This window comes from Manis javanica, chromosome 3 (assembly GCF_040802235.1).
Source record: "Manis javanica isolate MJ-LG chromosome 3, MJ_LKY, whole genome shotgun sequence".
NCBI classification, from domain to species: Eukaryota; Metazoa; Chordata; class Mammalia; order Pholidota; family Manidae; genus Manis; species Manis javanica.
The window spans coordinates 212,335,848-212,354,349 of record NC_133158.1 but is presented as its reverse complement, the minus strand read 5'-3'; the positions used below and the strand labels follow the sequence as shown (position 1 = coordinate 212,354,349).

At 49.6% G+C, this 18,502-nt stretch overlaps 1 protein-coding gene across 16 annotated transcripts in view; it reads right to left on the bottom strand.

Annotated features, from left to right (window-relative positions):
• MSRA (methionine sulfoxide reductase A) overlaps window positions 1-18,502 on the bottom strand; it is a 357,530-nt gene that overhangs the window by 21,064 nt on the left and 317,964 nt on the right. The window contains exon 6 of one of the 16 annotated variants that reach the window (XM_073232765.1): window positions 11,793-11,978. The exons of the other annotated variants lie outside the window; for them this stretch is intronic. Within the exon in view, the coding sequence (XP_073088866.1) occupies window positions 11,793-11,978 (186 nt within the window). The remainder of the gene's footprint in view (window positions 1-11,792; window positions 11,979-18,502) is intronic. 16 annotated transcript variants of the gene reach the window in all.

The window sequence follows — 18,502 nt, the reverse complement described above, 5'->3', positions numbered from 1 at the left end:
CCTGGGGAGGCAGTCACACTCCTGCGCAAACAAACACACAAGGAGACGCATGCTGCAGAACTGAGCAGGGAGCCAGCCGTGCCTGGGAGTGCGCACATCTGGTGACTGAGGGGGATGGCGCTGGGGACCAAGGGCTTCCTCTGGAAAGAGCCCTCTGGTGCCAGCTGTAACCCAAGGCAGGTGCCTTTAGAACAGAGCCAAGCGCTCAGATGTGTCTGTACACCCAGAGTGTGTGGCGGGGGGCGGTGCACAGTACCCCTGCCAACAGGCCCATTTTGGTGGCCATCTGCTGCAGACAGCCCGAGCACCTGCCAGAAACAGCTGCTGCCCGCGGATCACAGGTGAGCGAGGGAAGCAGGCCTACCCGGGGTGGCCACTGCAGGGGGCACGTGGCCTGTCCCCCAGGAATGCTGCCTACTCACTTCAAAGCCCCTGCCCATGAGAAGGGGTGTGAGAAACTCCTGGCTGCATTTTTTCCCTCACGGGACAGGTGGGAGGAATGCCACTGTCCCTGGCCCCTTGGTAACAGATATGACAGTCAGTTGTCACAGGGGCTGAGGAGAAATGCTTCCAATATTCCCCGTTGGGAGAAGATTTACAGGCAGCTCTTCTCTGAAGGTATGAGCCCAGAGACTCCTGGGCTGAACCCCCTGCCCCGCCGTCCTCGGAGGAGGAAGAGGACACTCTAGTTTTCTAGCCCTGTTGGGAACGAGAGGGCCCATCTGAGCCCACAGGGGCTGAGGTGAAGCGCTGGAATGAGCGAGCGTCAGAGGGCGACACAGGTTGGGATCAGGCCGTCTGAAGTATGTTCTTTCAGGTAAACAAAGTTTACTTCATTAAGACAAAATAAAAACCTTTCCTACTGCAATACCTCTTGATGGAAAAGCTTTCTAAGGTTGAGAGATGTTCTGTTCTCCCTGCCCACCAGGCTGTCAAGTACAGCCGTTTACTAAATTCTCCTTAGATGTAGGCACTTCATAGCCTTATTTGCTCTGATGCCCTCAGCCATCCCTCATGGCAGGCGCAGTCCTTGTCCTGATTCACCGGACTGGAGGGCTAAGGCTGACCAGGAAATGTTACTCCTTAGGGACACGTGGCCAGTGCAGGAAGATGGGGCTCCGGGCCAGCCTGCTGCATCCAGCCCCCAAAGTTGGAGCCAGTTGGCCATTCTGCTTTACCCCATTTGTGTCCCCTAAGCAGTTTCAACTGTGTAAGGCCTTAATGAGCACTGACAGTGCGCGAAGGGACCACAGCCCCCAAGAGGCACAAGCTGTGGCCTCGTCTGCTCTCCTCCACAGCCACCGACAGACTGTCTTGAGCGTCAAAGCCAGCTCGCTGCCCCTTCCGCCAGTGAGCACTCCTTGCCCAGGCTCACCAGGGCCTCTTCAGGCCCCCTCACCTCAGTCCGGGTGCCCATGGGGCAGGGACCCGCCACCCCGACTTGAGCAGCCACCCCTCAAGCTTGGCGAGCTGCACCAGGCACCACGCCCGCCTTCTCGCACGGCACGCTGGGCTTTTTCTTGCTGCCGGATCGACATCATTTTTCTCCTGGGACATCGCACAGTGAGGTGCCTTGCTTCTGGAACCTTCACATCTGCTTTTCCCTGTCTCCTGGCTGGTGTTCCCTTCCATGCAAGTGGCCAGGCTTCCCGAAGCTTCACTGTTGCCTTCCCAGGGCCTTCCTCGAACCAGTCCCAAGATATTTTAATCTGTGGCTTCTAACTTGCAGGGACTGGCAAACAAGAATCTCAAGCTTTGTATGTATGTATGCTACATACATGTATGCTAATCCAGAGCCACATGGGGCAGAGGGCACTGGCTTTAATGCAGGAACTGGATCACTTATATTTTGGTTACTCAGAGGCTGTTTTCTGCCCCCGTTTTCAGACACTTGAAACCACTCTGTTACTTCTAAGGTACATACGTTAGCCATGGGATCAGCAGCCAAAGGACATGGCAGGCATGGTGTTCTCTCTGTTTTTCTAGAAATAACCTCCTCCGAATAGCAGGAGGGACCAGACTTATCACCACCATCGGGGCCATTCAGTGCAGGGAAAATACAATTCCGTGTGTGAACCTCAAGGCTGGAAAAATTCTCTCGATTCCATATTGCAAAACAAAGTAACAACAAAATCCACCCCAAAATATCACTCTTTTGTCCTTTTAAATAGTTTGGCCACCCACAAATAAGGCTTTTGTGGAAGGGGCACTTCCTGACATAGATGACCGCACCTCTGTGGGGACAAGCGTTTCCATGGTAAATACTCCATCACTACCTCTGACCTCCTCCCACCCCTCCCCTCAAGCCAGGGGTCCTTTCCAAAGCACCAGATGGGTGCCTGGCCTGCCAGCTGCTTCTATCACAGGCTGCAGCAGCGTGCTGAATGCTTGCTGTTCAGGAATGACAATGCAAAAAATTCAGACTCGGGGCTCTCCTCCCTGGGGAAAACTGGGGGTGAGAGGAAGTGTCAGTGGAGGAAACACTTCCACCCAAAAAGCAGCTGGTGGCTGGGGGGCACCCCAGATGGTGCTGCCCTCAGCGGGAGAGGCCGGGCTCTCCCTCGGCCAGACATGAGCTGGAGTGGGAGGCCAGGACCGTCCAGGGCGGCTTCACCCAGTTTGGAGCCAACTGCCCAGCCACATGTGCAGGGATGGGGCAGCAGGAGTCCACAGCACAGCCCTGGGCAAAGGGGACTCAGCAGGGCAGGGAGTGGACAGCGGCCCTCTGCGCATCAGGGACAGAACAGTGGGGACCTGCATAAAGCGCCCCCGAGTTCAGAGGGTCCCCTGTTGTCTGTGTTCTTATTATTGTGGTGAAATACAACATCACGGTAAAACATAGCATTTACCACTTTAAGCATTTTTAAGTGTACAATTTAATGCATTAAATGCATTTTCACTGTTGGGCGTCCACACACTATCCATTCCCACTATCCTTTTCATCATTCTGAGGTGGGGCGGGGACACGGGGCAAGCATCATGACTGGCTTATCCTGCCTAGATGAAAAATGCCGAGGTATCAATAGTATAGTAAGAACAGGAGGGCCTCCGTGTTGAGGCTGAGATTCCATTTTAAAGACCAGGGAGTGAGGAGGTGAGAGTCCTCATACATTTAATGGTAATCAGCCAATAATCTACCCTATCTTAAGACAGGACAAGCAGTCATACATGGTATGCCCCTATGTCCCCACTGCTTGAGGGTAACCACTATCTTGAAGAACAGAAATCAAGAAATTCATTGTGCTAAGAATATCTAGAGGACAGACTATGGGTGGTGACATAATGTCTGTCACGGAGAGCCATCATAGACCACATGTCATGCTTACACACCTTCCCCCTCCCCAGCCCTTCACCCTATTCTTGAAATCCTTAAAAGACAGAATCCTAAGCCTTGAAGTACACCTCCTTGCTGAGGCTGCCCGCACTCCCCTTTCTTTGAATGTGTGCTTTGCCTTGAATAAAGCCTTCTCTCTGCTCAACTCATTGCATTTTGTCTCTGACTCTGCCAAGCCTCTTGGGAGGTTGATAAGAGACCCCTCTTCCCAGTGGTAAGCATCTTTGTTACTTCGCTATTTCATTCAACTTTCTAGACTTAAGCACCAGTCTTCACTCTCCCTGTTCTACTTCAGACAAGTAGGGAGGGGCTGCTGAGATCTCTGATTTGGGCTTACAAGTTCCCATCGCCTCGGTGACCCAGACAGGACTGCAGCAGTATGATCACATTCTTTATAGCCTGCCTGAAAATCTCCTTTGCCTTTGGGAAGTTCTCAGAACATCATCTCACTCCATCCAGTGCTCAATTGTTCCCCCAAATCCTGGGAAGGTAGGGGCTTAGTTCCCACACTGCGCAGATTCAAGCAAACATGGGATGCCAGGTGACCCTGGCTTCAGGAGTTGGCGAGGGACCTGCCCTATGCTGAGAGGAGTTCAATGAACTTTCCTTTACTCCCTTTGTTCTTCCTCGTGCTCTCCTGCCAGCGCAGTTGCTGCAGTTCACTACCACTGTCACTTTAATGAATTCCTTCCTGACCTACACTCAAGGGACCTGTGTGTGAATTCTTTCTTGATCAGAGTCAAGAACCCTCCCCTGTGCAGGCTGGGGTTTTACCTAGTGTGCAGGGGGAGACCTCCCCAGATGCACCTGCCCAGCAACAATTCCAAACAGAATTTTGTACCCTTTAAACAACAACTCCCCCATTTGCCCCTTTCCACACCCCCTGGTAACCTCTTTGTCACTTTGTCTCCATGAACTTACCCATTCGGGCTGTCTCACGTAGGCAGAATCATGCAGCATTTGTCCTTTGGTGTCTGGGTTTTCACTAAGCATATGTGAATACGCGATGTCCTCAAGGTTCATCCACATTGCAGCATGCATTAGAATTTCCCTCCTTTAAAAGGCTGAGTAATATCCCATTTATATATATGGACCACACTTTGCGTATCCATTCATCTGTTGATGGAAATGGGTTGCTTCCACCTTTTGGTTATTGTGAATAATGTTGTTATGAACATGGGTGCACAAATATCTGCTTGAGACCTTGCTTTCAATTCTTTTGGGCATATCTAGAAGTAGAATTGCTAGATCATACAGTAATTCTACATTTAACATTTGGAGGAGCTGTTAACCTCTCTTCCACAGTGGCTGTACCATTTTACATGCCTACCAGCAATGTGCAAGGGATACCTTCTATTTTTTTTGTTCCTACGATAATAGCCAATCTAATGGTTGTGAAGTAGTCTCTCATTGTGCCTTTGATTTGCATTTCCCTAATAACTAATGACGTTGAGCATCTTTTCAGGTGCTCATTCGCCATCTGGGTATCTTCTTTGGAGAAATGTCTAGGCAAGTCCTTGCCCATTTTTTAATTAGGTTGTGTTTTTGTTGAGTTGTAGGAGTTCTTTATCTATTTTGGATATTAATCCCTTATCGGACATGCAATTTAAAAATATTCTCCCCCAATCTGTGCTGTCTTTTCACTCTCTTTATAGTGTCTCTTTATGCACAAAAGTTTTCAATTTTGATGAAGTCCAATTTATTTATTTTTCTTTTGTTGCTTGAGCTTCTGGTGTTATATCCAAGAAATCACTGCCAAATCCAATGTTGTTTTGCATTGAATGCATTGCAAACCAAATGAGGATTTTCCTGTTTTCCTCAAAGAGTTTTATAATTTTAGCCCCTAAGTTTAGGCGTTTGACTCATTTTGAGTTAACTTTTATATATAGTGTAATGGAAGGACCAGCTTCATTCTTTTGTACTTATATTCAGTCACAAAATGGATGTCCAGTTTTCCCAGCACCATTTGTTGAAAAGACTGTCTTTTCCCTCACTGAATATTCTTGGTTCCCTTGTCCAAAATCAACTGACCATATATGGGAGGGTTGGCTTCCTTTTTCATACTGTCCCTTGCCCTTCTCTTTCTGCCACCTCCTCAATAATATGACTCCCCTGAAAGGCTGACAGCTGCCTGTCCCCCATCTTCCACTAGATCATTATTGCCAGCAGGCAGCATCCCCAAAAAGCAGGTGCACCATTCAAAGTCAGCACAGATCAATGCAATTCACTCTCTGCTCTCCCACATCTGTTTCAGCTCCTGTTTTCCCTATGTCACTTCCAATGCCATATAAGGCAAAGCCTAAGTTATTCTTAGCTCCAGGCCTCATTCAGTCATCACTTGTAACCACCTCCTTACACACACACATACACACAGACCGAATAGTTCACAGGTCATGAAGACCTCCTAGTCTTATCTCTGATAGATTTTTTAAAATCTATTTCCTCCCTTCCATCATCTCCACCACTATCTTAATCCAGCCTCCCTCCCATCATCTCTCACCCTTACCCCGTCTCCCTGCCCCTGCTCTACCCAGTCTCAGCCTCGCCTCCACAGTTCCTCCGGGGCGACCATGTGACATACAAACCTGATCTCTGCTCTGCTGCGTGAAGTTCTTCAAAGATTCCCCACTTCTAGGAACACGGCTACCACACCCCATGCTCTCCTTGCCCCCACCCTCCCACCCCACGCAGTGCATCAGAGACACCGAAGCTACTGCTGGTCCCTAAATAATCCATTTTTCATCCTCAGGCCTTTACACATGAAAAAGTTCCTCTGGTCAGCAAAGTCCTTACTCCCAGCGTCCACCTGATTGCTCCAAAGCAGCTCAGATATCACCTCCCTTGTTGACAAGCTCTGGATTACCTTCCAAGACTGTCTGAAGCAGAACCGTTGTTCCTTCATGTGTGTTACACATCTTTGTAGTTTATTAGTAACACAACAGTAATAACCATGCGACCACCATCACCATCTCCACCTCTCCATGGGGTGCAGGCCTCCCACGTTCCAGCGTGATGGCGGATACATGCAGAATACTCACCACAGTAACACCACACTCATTTGTTCTCTTACCCATTTTCTTCCCCTAAGTGGTGAGGGCCTGAAGGGCAGGGACTGCCCTTTATTCATCTGGCCGCCCCAGCACAGTATCTGACACCCAGCAGGTGCTGAGATACACTTGCTAAAAAAAAGGAATGACTTCAAGATCCTACTTTAAAGTTTTTTTTTAGCTCTTGGAAAATTCCACAGTTTGGACAGCTGCTCATGCCCTCTGCAAATAGGCAGTTTATCTGTCCAAAGGTTGGCAGCGGATCTGCTGAGCCGAACTCAGTCCTAAGGCTCTTTCCAGGCACTGTCCCTTCAGTCACATGGAGTCGCATCCGACTCTCCTGAGAGGGGGCTTCTGCCAGGGGAGCAGGAAGGCCTCCATGCATCCCTACCATTTCTAATGCTATTTTAAAAGCAAATTCAGAAGCAATGGTGATATTTTTGCCCCCAAGAACAAGACAATTCCTTTGACATAATAAGGTTAAAAAAGAGAAAAAAACCTCACACTGCTGTTCCTTTCAGCTGAATCAAAAAAACTCCTTAATCTCCCAATTCCAGCTGGCAGACCGCTGGACTCTCAGCTTCCGAGGAGAAGGGGAGTGGAAATATCAGCCCTCAGCAGCTGAGAACTTATTTTTGGCTGAACAGCTGGTGGAGGAATTGCTGGCACCAGGCAGTGAGTGTCTCCCCCGCACGGTGCCCAGGGGCACAGACATGATCGGGCAGGACACCCTTCTGTCCGGCCTGGGCACCCTGCTCTTACATGGTCTCACCGACCCTGACAAGTCTGAGCAGCCTGGGCAACCCCAGTGGTCAAGGGCCTTCTGAGGGACTCTTCAAGGAGAAAGGGGTACTCAGCTCCCTAAGAAGGAGACTCCAGGGGAACTTCACTATCTGTCTCAAGTGAAGCTCTCTTTTGAAAAAGGGATGAAGACCGGCTCTGTGCTGCTCTAAACTGGAGACAGGACCAGGTGGCGGGTCACACGGGGGCAGAGTGAGCCATTTCATTATGAAGAAAACCCCTCTAATTAGAGGTCTCTGGTGGGGGATGGGGTGCTCCAGAACTGTTCAAATAGAGGCATACTCCCTGACATTTACCAGGAATTTTATAACAGGGATCCCTGGGTGGAGTGAAAAGAACTTAGTTTCTTAAAGCAGGGAAGGCCAGTGGAGACCAGTTCTAGGAGTTGATGAAAGTTATCACTGTGGACAGGCGACTGGATCACGGATGGCAAAATGTTAATAGACCCTAAAGTGGGTTTTCACATTACATTACAAATTTGTTGATTTGCTTTGAATAAAGCCACAGAGTAACTGCCAGTATTCTCTACCAGGTGCTGAATCCACACTACCTTTTATAATATGGATGTTATGTCCCTAGTTCAAGGCTTTCCACATTAACACAAGAGAAAATACAGGTCTCTACCTACTTCTGCTCTTCACCAAGCTGTTATAATGGGCTCCCTTCTTTACTTCTGCTTTTTTCTCTTTTGGTAATTTAGAACAACAGGAATAAAAAGTCCTAAAGGCTTAAAGAAAACAGAATGTTCTTCAAAGAAAGCTTTTGCATTTATATTAAATCCAGATATCCAGTACTCCAAAGACATCTTCATGTTCAGTGTGGAATAAATTTTTAAATGGAAATCTAAAGGAAGAAAACATGATGTAGGTAGAAGAAGAAATAATTTTTCACTTACAGAAAGCCTTCCAATGTAAATTCAGCGATTATATAATCTTTGCAACCTTAGCTACCATCCTGGATAAAGACATGCAAAACATGTGCCCATGCCCCCCCGGGGACCTCCAAGAAGCATCCTGAAGCCTGAGGCAGGAAGCTCTCCCAGAGAGGCACAGAAGCACACGCTCCAAGGTGTTCACACCAGCGCTCTGCTCACAGTGGTCTGTTCTTACCCCTCCCCCCCCAGCCCCATGCACTGCTGGTCAACAGGCTTAGCCTTTGGCTGCTTTCATTTCAAATTAACTCAATCCAGGCCAACATTTGTTAAGCTCTGCAAAGTACCAGGGTCAACATTAGGGCCTTGGAAGAATGGGATGCAAAGGTGAGCAGTTTCTAAGTATGGGTCCAGTTCTTCGTTTATGCCTCCGCTTTATTCCCCAAGCATTAAAGATGGCTTACAAAAATAACACAGGCGGGAAATGCATATTCTAGGGGAACATCGAACCAGGAGACAAAAGGCAGGACGCACACATGCAGGTCACAGAACCTTACATAGTTGTTAAAACACAACTGAAAATTCAACTCTATGGATGAATAGGACATTATCTCCAAGCTGTCTAGGGATGGAGAGCAACCCTTCCACCAACTTCTGGAGTATAAAAGTACAGAAGCTGGTACCCAGAGGATACCCTAAATGTTCACTGGATGCCAGCTGGAGACATCAGCATCCAAGAGGTTGTGCATGGACATCAAATTGAAAACTGGCTGTAAGGGCCAGGGAGGGCTTTGCCCAAGAGATCGCATCTAAACTGGGCTGCTTTGAAGGGGAGATTGCCAAAAGCCACCAAGCTAGTGATCCCTGCTGCCACAGAGAGAGGAATGAGTGCAAGTGGTACTACAGAGAAAAATGCCACACAATCTCTCTAGCAACAGTGGTCCCTGCTAAACAGAGCATGCTGACAGCCAAGGGGCTGAAACCTCAGATTTGGGCCCAGATGCCAGATCCTCAATTTACCCTTGCCTGGGGCAATTTCAACAACCTCAAGGTTCTAAATGGAGGTACTGGATTTGACACATTTTTACTGGCAGCTCCTTTGGGTAAAGAGGCAAGGTCATTCAATAGTCAGAAATGGGTCACCCTTCCATAAAGTCCTAGTCCAGAAATTATCTTACGCTCTAAGGAACCTGAAATGACATGTAACCATTCCCAAAAGGTTTAAGCCAGGGCCCGCTTTCAGGGGATCACCATGTGCGTTCTCGATGCCTCATCTTAAAAAACGAGTCCCAAGTTCACTAGAACATGTATCTGGGTTTCCTCCCAACAGTATTTTCCTTTAGTGATACAGCCTCTTATCTCAGCAAAGCTCCAAACAGAGGAATCTGAGAAGTTACTGAAATGTTATGTTTTCTTCCATTGAAATGCTATATCTTCTTTCACAGCCCTTGCCACTCAATGAGTAAAGAAAAAAGGGATGGGGACGGGGAGGACACTGAACGTAAAGAAACAGATGCGTCTGAAGGACAGCAGCAATGGCTGAGCCTGTGAGCAGTTTTCTCCTGGATGCCTGGTACTTGTATCAAGGACAGAGACCATCAATAATGCCACCTCCTGCCTTTGCTGTAGTTCAGCTGCCCAGTGTCCCAGTTAGCAAGTGGGAGCAACAACATCCTAACAGAAAAGAAGGTGGGGGGTCAGGCCTCGCACTGGGGGAGACACTAGTCTGAGAGATGAAAGGTTGCAGCAAAGGGGCCTTGGGGGAAGGAGGAGGGGAGGGACAGCATTACACATGAATTATTTCAATGGAAACCACAGTACAGAGCGGGGACATTGCCCGCTTGAGTTCGACCCTACTTGGAGGGCCCTGTGAAGATTTACAGAGACAGGAATCTTTGTGAAATCCTGTTCCTGATGTCAGCTATTGTAGAGAAGGGGGCTGTGTGTTTGGGAGCACCCCTTTATGTTTCTATTAAAGCTAATGCCTTGGTGACCCACAGAAAATAGGGCATTGACAACCTCAAGGACTTGAGCATTTTTTGAGGAGGCAGGGCAAAAAGACACGGAAAAATGCTCTCAGAAGCAGGCAGATGCATTTCACTAGATTGGGGAGAACTTCAGATTGTCATGAGCTGAAAGCCAAGTTCAGTAGCCAGGGTGGACAAACCCTGCCCACCTCGCAGGGCATGTTCCTAACTAGGAACACCCTCTGGACAGCCTTCCTAGTCGCCCCAGGTCAGAATCCAATGTTCCCTTCCGTGTGTTTCTAGAGCACGCTGAGCTCCGCCTGCTGTCACACTTACCACACTGTTCTAGGCAGCTGAGCGTGTGCGGGTTTCTGCCACTTGACTGTGAGCCAGTTTGAGGGCAGAGAAAGAGCCGAAATCATTTCTTTTGGTCTCCCGCCCTCCCATATATCCCAGGCCCCAAGGCAATGCCTTAGACTTAGTCGATGCTCAGCCATGTATTGACTGCATTGAATATCACTGCAGATCAATGATTTACAATCAATAAGTGTGGAAATATCTAGAGAAATCTGCATACAGTACAAATAACCACTCCAATGTTAGGTGGAGATTGGACAAGCCAACTCACATTTGTACCTCTCAGCACAAATTATTTAGGAAGTAACTGATGCCATTTACTAATCAGACTGTGGAAGGAGGTCCTAGTTTACTACGGAGAGCCCTGGCAGGTGTGAAAAATGAACCAGCTATGGAATCGGCTCTCTCTCCTAGCAGTTATGTGACGTTGGGTAAGTTCCACCACCTTTCCAAGCCTTGGTTTCCCCATTTATAGGACAGATGTGAGACTTGTGTCCATCTAACGAGGTTGCTCAGAGAATTGATGAGATGACATGTCTGGAAGGCATTTAAGAACTGAAAACATGCTATCCAAATGAGAAAACTCACATAATCACTTTGTAAATCCTGTTGTGACAGGCATATTTTTGTAGTTAATATAACATTGATCCCCTCCCCTTTCCCAGCCTGTGTGAACAGGGGATGGGATGGGAAGAGTGGGAAGTGCTACTTGTGGTCTAACACCTGTGTTGGTAAAGGGTCTAATACTTTAGGATAACTTCTTTGCAAATACAGACTATTATCTTTGGGGACCACAGGGCTCTAGTTGCCAAAAAATACACATACTGGTAACTTTGGTTTCTCTATAAAGAAAACATTGAAGAGTCTTTTGTTTTTTTGGAAAAGACAATGAGAAAAATTCACCCTAACGAGGAAATGAAGAGACTGAGAAAGTATTAAAAGGTTATTATAAATACACAGAATGCAGATGCCACCTAGCTATTAGGGCCTATCAACACCCTAGAAACCCAGTGCTAACACTGGACATGCTGTCTTAAGGTCCCTCCCATCTGTTGTTTACTTTCCCACTGAGCACAGAAAGCTTACATAACACAGGCCTGTGGGCTGGCTCTGTGGCCACGCCTACATTACACTGCCTGCAGACCACGTGGCATCTTCATGCCAGGTCTGGAGCCTGCGCAGAGACCACGGAGAAGGCACACGTGACACCCCACGGCCAGTCACAAAACCGTTTCAATCCGATGCCTGCAGTCACCTATTAGCCCCCTCACCGCACATTCATGCCACCCACGTGCCAACTACAAACTAGAGATCCGTGCTGCCTGTATGCAGGTCATAAACTACAGGACGGCCACATGCCAGCCAGTCCGGAATATATGCAATTTCCATGCTATAATCAAATACACAATACTTACACATACATTCTGGGTACATATAACTATGCGCGCTATGTCTGTAGGACTGCCAAGCCGCTGTTCACCTGTAGTACCCAGGTGCTGGTCACGGCACTGCACGCAGCTCCTAGTAGTGCGTCGTGTCCGTGACCGCGTGTCAGGCAGGGAATTACTGTACCAGCTCTTTTCAGGATGGCATCTTTTTGCCTAGAACACACGGTCCATTTTCACTAAAAGCCAAGAAACACTTCTCTGCCATGCGGCAGTATTTGCTGTAATAACTTAGGATTTAAGGCTGAAAATGCTATAATGGCACATTCAATGGAAAAATAATGCAGTAAAAATGTGCCCGACCCATGGGGGGAACAAACAGCAAGCTGGTGTCATGTTGCTCTGAGAGTCAGAAGAGCCCTTAACTCCTCTGCACACCTGAAAGGAAACGCTGGGGAGTCTACTTTGGTCCCTCCCACCTTTCTCCTGGGACTCAGGAGCAGCTGCGGGCAGCTGAGGTCAGTTGTGCTCGCTCTAACCCAGGGCATAGGAATTGCAGGCCCTTCCCTAGGACGGGCATGTCCGCCTGAGGTCAGCTAGTTCAACCCTCCTCATGTCATGGATGAAAACGCCGAGGGTGGCGGGTAAGGTGATGGGACGCTGATGACGAACGGCGGAGGTGCACTCACAAAGACATACCTCACCACCAGAGTAATCTTCAGTTACGGAGTATACTTGGCACAATTTACTGATAACAAAAAGAGCATCATGGCCAGATCCAGAGAGAGAGAGGGAGTGGAAAAGAGGGTGGAGAGTGGGGCTTGGCCAGGAGGAGGTTGGGGGCAGGGACCAGCAGGGGAGGACTCTAGGCTGGGAGCACGGCTAGACCTGGTGCCCGGCCTGGATACCGACCAGCTGTGTGGTCTCAGGAAATCCCCTCTCCTCTCTGGCTGACTGCTTCTCAGGCTGCAAATCAAGGGAGGAATAAGCATCATCCGACATGTAAGGAAGCCCCGCACATTGGCTGCTGAAGTTTAAGAGGGAAGGAGACAGAAGTCCATTCACTGAGCTCTGGACAGCCTCGGTGGTGCACCCTCATCCCCCTCTCGCTGGTCCCGGAGGTCCTGGGTGAGTAGCGTCATCGCACAGAGGGATTGATCCCCACAGCCTCCCTCCCTGACAGGAATGAACTTCCCCTACATGGCCGGTGGGGGAGGCTGCAGTTCACAAAACCTCTCACCTTGCTTTCTGAGCACTCTGTGCTCACACGGTGAGCTCTTTTCAATCTGAAAGTCTAGAAAATAAGCCTAGACCACCAACTTTCAGAAATGTTTCAAATATTTCCATAGACCAGGTAATGTTCACTGCATGAACAGCACCGTGGCAAAACTAGGCCAGTGACCCCAGTCCCCAGTGAGTGGGACGCAGTATTTAAGGAAGATGCCATCATCCGCCCACCCCGTTCCATCCCTTCCTTTCACATGGGACAAATGAAGCCACCAACAGATGAGCCATGAATCACTCTTCTTGGGCTCCAGGGCAGGGCTGGCTGGGAGAGCAGGTGACAGACGTGTCAGCCATGGCTGTGGAGGAGAATGGGCTTCTAAACATGGCTACCTGGGTCAATGACCAGATGTGCGACCTGGCAACTCAGCTGCCTCCGCTGGTCTCTGCGTCCTCACCTGTGTCATGTCCTGTTGGCTTTTTGTGACTCTAGCAACTCGCTTGGACTCATTGGTTTACTGGTAGTAAAACTCCCACAGAATGATCAATGAGTGATGGAAAATACTTTGACAGAGTTTTAATGAAAGATGTGATTTTTGTTTCATTACCCAGAAGGTCATGGATGCCTACAGTCGCCTGCCGGGTCCCAGATGGTGCTTAAAATACCCCACATACAGTGTCACTCCTTCCCCCAGACAGGGCTCATCTGAAGAATTCTGCCCATTTTCGAATGAAGAAATGGGGACTTCAGTCCAAGAGCATAGAGTTCTGTGTCAGAGTGGGGCTGGTATCCAGGTGCCCAGTCATGACACGAGTACATCTCTTTTCTGACCAGGTTAAATAGAGTTGTATAAGGGACAATTTAAAGGTATCAGGAGAAATAAAAGTCAGTTCAAATTAGGTTAATATTTTCATAAAAGTATTCTTTCTATGGCATCAGAAAACTGAGAACTAAGTCTGAAAAACACTTCCCCCCACTTTTTTTTTTTTTTGCTTTCTGAAGCCCCAGAACATGAGCTATGTTTGAGAATGGGTAGATTGCACCTCTAAAAACTCAGAGCACAATACTTCATGTTGTGTTTAAAATGTGATTTTATAGCCTTCATTCCTTCACCCTGGAGGTGGAGCTTGTACACGGCCGCACCTCTCAGGAGGCGCCAGTAACGTAATCCGTACAAAACCAACCTGACAACCAGAATGCACTAAACAAATGTAAGGTGTCATTTTTGCTGTTGTCATTATTACTTTGCCTTGATAAATATCTGAAGAGCTTCCCAAACTCTCATGTGACAACGGTCAGACGTGCAATGATGTGACTGACCTGGAAGGGCTCAGTTTGCTGCCGATCTGGTCCCGGGCTCCCAGGAGCTGAGCTGGGAGACCCAAAGGGCCGGGGGCCCGAGCGGAGGTGCGTTGTCCGAGCGGACAGCAACCAGACTAGTCCAGCTGGCCACACGTCCTCACTGGACCTGTTAACCAGATCAGTGCCAGGCCCCCGATTCTGCACCAGGAGACAAAAGGCTGCCAACACACAGCCCCAGACAGGGAGCCCTCCTCTCAACCTGGACAGGCTGCCTCCACATGGACGCCTCATTCCCCCACAGCAGCGCCTGCACTGGGAGTGACTGTGCCTATGGGTACAGAGCGGTTGCCACACCAGACAGACTGAGAGGCCGGCCCAGCCAGGGTCCGCGGGAATACAGAAGTGGAAGAGACTCCACCTAGCCAGGGGACACAGCAGAGGTGGCAGCTGAGCTGGGGACAACAGGAGCAGGCATGGAAGGATGAGAACAGCCCCACCTGCCCGGCTTGAGCTTGGGTATGCGGGCAGGGGGCTACCCTGTGAATGACCATGAATTTCAGGCCAAAGTGTCTGGTCGTGGGCAATGCGACCACTGAAATCTCTTGGAAAAGAGTGCCAGGATGTAATGGAAAGCTAATCTGGCAGCTGAGTCCAGCAGGGGCAGGAAAAAAGCAGGCAGGGAGTCCAGGGTCTGCTCCAAACTAACTTGGGGGGCGGCAGGAAAAGACATGGTAGGAGGAACTCCATTGGGATTTCCTCAGAACCATCCCACCCCAATTTTTAAAAAAGAATAATTTGATTATTGTAGTAGTAAGAAAATTGCAATTGGATGGGAAAACACAATGATAAATTAATTTCATGGGTTTTTAGAGCATAATAGCTACTTAAAACTATTGCAAAGGGAGAACATTTTTTTTAACCCCTCACACTGTAATTGTACCGTCTTCTCTTCTCAATCTGTGTCTCAAAAATCCCCTAAACTATTTCTGGTACAATGATATCACTCCTCAATTTAGAAGACTATTCCAGTGGTTCTTGAGCCCAGCTACGCATTTAGAATCACCCGAGGAACTTCAAAAAATGCAAATACCAGGCTCCTCTTCCTCCTAGAAACACTGATTGGATTGTCTGGGATGGGGCTTGGGTGTTAGTAAATTTTTAAGCACCACAGGAGACTCTAATATACCGCCTTCATTTTGAACCCATGCTCCAGTTCCATGACTCGGTGATTCTCCCTGAGGGACACTGTAAACTGGACTCACTTCTGGTTGACACCCTGGGGGTGGGGGGTGGGCTGGGCTGCTGGCACCTGGTTGGGTGGGCCCTGGAGTTGGCTAGCATCCTCCCATGCACGGGACAGCCCCATGTCCCCAGCAAAGAACGGTGTCGCCCGAACTGTGATCTGAAGACGGCAGAGCAAGCAGATGTGGGTGGAGGAGATTGTCCAGCTGCAAGGCTGGCTGTGGCCACTTCTCCCCATCCAGAAGGCACAGGGGGAGTTGTCCAGAGTTCTTCAGGGTGACACAACTCTATATGTCGGGCGTTTCTAATTTAAGGTACAAGCCCTGGGCTCCTAGCTGTCCTAAAGCAGGCAGGTCAACATCACACTTGGCATTTAACATGTAGCTCTGTGGAGCAAGGGTGGTTGAGAATCATTGATTCAGGGGAGAATCTCAGCTGTGCGGGCATCAGTCCTGTGCACAGAGCACCCCCCCCACCTTCTGAGGCCCTGGAAAGGGGCAGGGGTGGGCAGAGGAAGGAGGCCCCCAAAGTTTTGTCCACTTCTAACATCCTATAGCTCTGACAAAATAGAAAGGCTTGGTCCTCAGCTATATGCAAATGAAGCAGAAACCACCAAAATAAGGGTGACACCGATTGGGAAGGAAATTCACAAAGGCAGCCAGGCTCTGAAGCAGCCCGCATTTCACAGCCCATCACAGGGTTTTGGCTGTGCAGATGGTTGAAAGGAGAGCACTATGACTTGGAATGGCCAGAAGAAAAACTCCAATTGTGCTTCCCGGAATAATGGGCTTTATATTCCTTTTGATTTCAAGGTGTCTGAAATAGCCTCCAAAACATTTTTACCGATGTCAAACTCACTGTCAACATAAAGCCACATGGAAAAAAATAACTGACAGGTAGCTAAATTAAGGAGCTATAATTTTGCTGAAGTGTTTCAGGGACCTTTTAACCCTCAAGAACCAAAGTAAAATTGCTTCAGCAGAGCCCCCCAGAAGCTGCCTGAGTCAGAGCAGACTACAACACTCACTCTCCCTTACACGCACACACATGCGTGCACACACTCACACAATTTCAAAACTGAACCACATTTGCTAAGAGGGTAGATCTTAAGTGTTTTCACCACACACACACACACACACACACACACACAACTGTGGTGACTAACTGAAGAGACAGGCATATTAATCAGCTTGAATACAGTGACTGTTTCACGGTGACATGCATATCCAATCATCAAGCTGTATACCTTAAACATGTGCACTTCCTCACTATCAAATACGCCTCAAAAATTTTTTAGAAAATGGACCCTGTGTAAAATGCACTGGAACATTTTCTCATCCTATGTGCCCCACCTGCCAATCTGAGCCCTGCTGGCCCGCTGTGCCCAGAAGCCATGCTCCTGAGGCCTGGGCCCCACCCACCTCCCCTGTGGACGCCGTGTTTTCCAGACGGCAGCAGAACTGGCCAGTGCCCTTCCCTGGTAGGTCCTGACCCCGCCTTCCGCCGGCTCCATGGACCTGAGCAAACCACCAGGCCTCCAATGTTCCGTTCCAAGGTCGGGGGGCTGAATGAGGTTTTCTCTCCTGATGCTTCCACAGCTCTAGAGAAGCTCCACTCTCTTGCCCTTTTCCAAAAGTGAGGGTCTGGGAATTCTCTCCTCACATGCAGCACCCCAGCAGACGAGGGACTTCGAAGGAGACTGGTTCAGGAAGCTGGATGCCCCCAAGGGGGTTGGCTGGGAGGCGGGTGGGCGGGGAAGTCACCGGGGCTGAGCTGCGCTCACAGCCAGCTGGTGGCCGCACTGGACCTCCTCCTGCCTGTCCTTGTCCTTCCATGACAGGGAGGTACACCCACTTGGAGAGAAAGGTCCAGAAATGCCATTCTGGTCCTTGCATGACCGTCAGCCTACTCAAGACCCTTGCCACCTGCCAAATCTGAAAACAGAGCCAAGATACTTGCCACACAAAGCAGGCCCCAAAGGCCCACTGGCCAGATTTTCATGAGCTTCTTTGGCAAAGCCTTCTGCTGGCACCCCGTTTGTGACTCCAGATCAGGTCTCCAAATGAGAGGCAGGTCGAGAACAACAGCCTCTGGTCACTTTGCAAATAGGGCACTCCGGGGGCACCTCCCTCCCAGGTTGGCCAAGCCTCAGAGCAGCTGCTCCCGTGGGCCTCGGCAGTCCAGGCCGCTCAAGGAGATGCTGGTGACAGCTACTGCCTCCGAACCTGTGTGTCGGGGTAAATATGAAGGAGGTCATGGCCCTGGACTCGCATCCTTAAGACCCAAGAGAACCGCAGCGGTGGGGGGAGGGGAGCGTCCCCAAGTCCAAGGGCTCCTGGGCGGCTGGCACTGCTTGGTGACACGGAGAAGCTGCCAGAGGAGGGGTGGCGGTGGCCCCATCACCTGAAGTGAAAATGAAGACCCCTAACCACATAACGCACAACAATCCTGCCCTGTCTGATGGCCACTGCAGGCCACTTCACCTCATTTGGGCCTCAATTTCCTCAGCTGCGGAGTGGGCAGGACGACCCCAAACACAGGATGGAGTGGCTTCCATTCCTACACGCCAATCACACTCCGCTCCCTCAGTACCTACTGGGGACAAGTCCTCTGCACACGTGCCCCTGTCACACGTCAAGCGCCAGGACTGCAGTGTGTGATGAGGGGTTGGGGGCAGTCAACGCAGGGAACCTTTTCCAGCCCCCAGGGATGGCCCCAACTCCAGGGGTCCCTTCCAGATTTCCGAGATTTCTAAGGAAAAGCAAGGTCTCATCAGCTTCCCGAGGGTCTGCCCTGCCTTGGCCTTAACCCTGGGGATGGGTCAGAATCTAGGCCCCCTGCCATTAGGGTGGACACGGCAGGGCCAAGCGCTCCTCTCATGGTTCAGTCCAGCAACTGCAGAAAAAATGTCAGGACCCGGAGCCTCCAGGCACAACAGGCCTGCCTCCAACAGGCAGGAGGCTAGAAACTC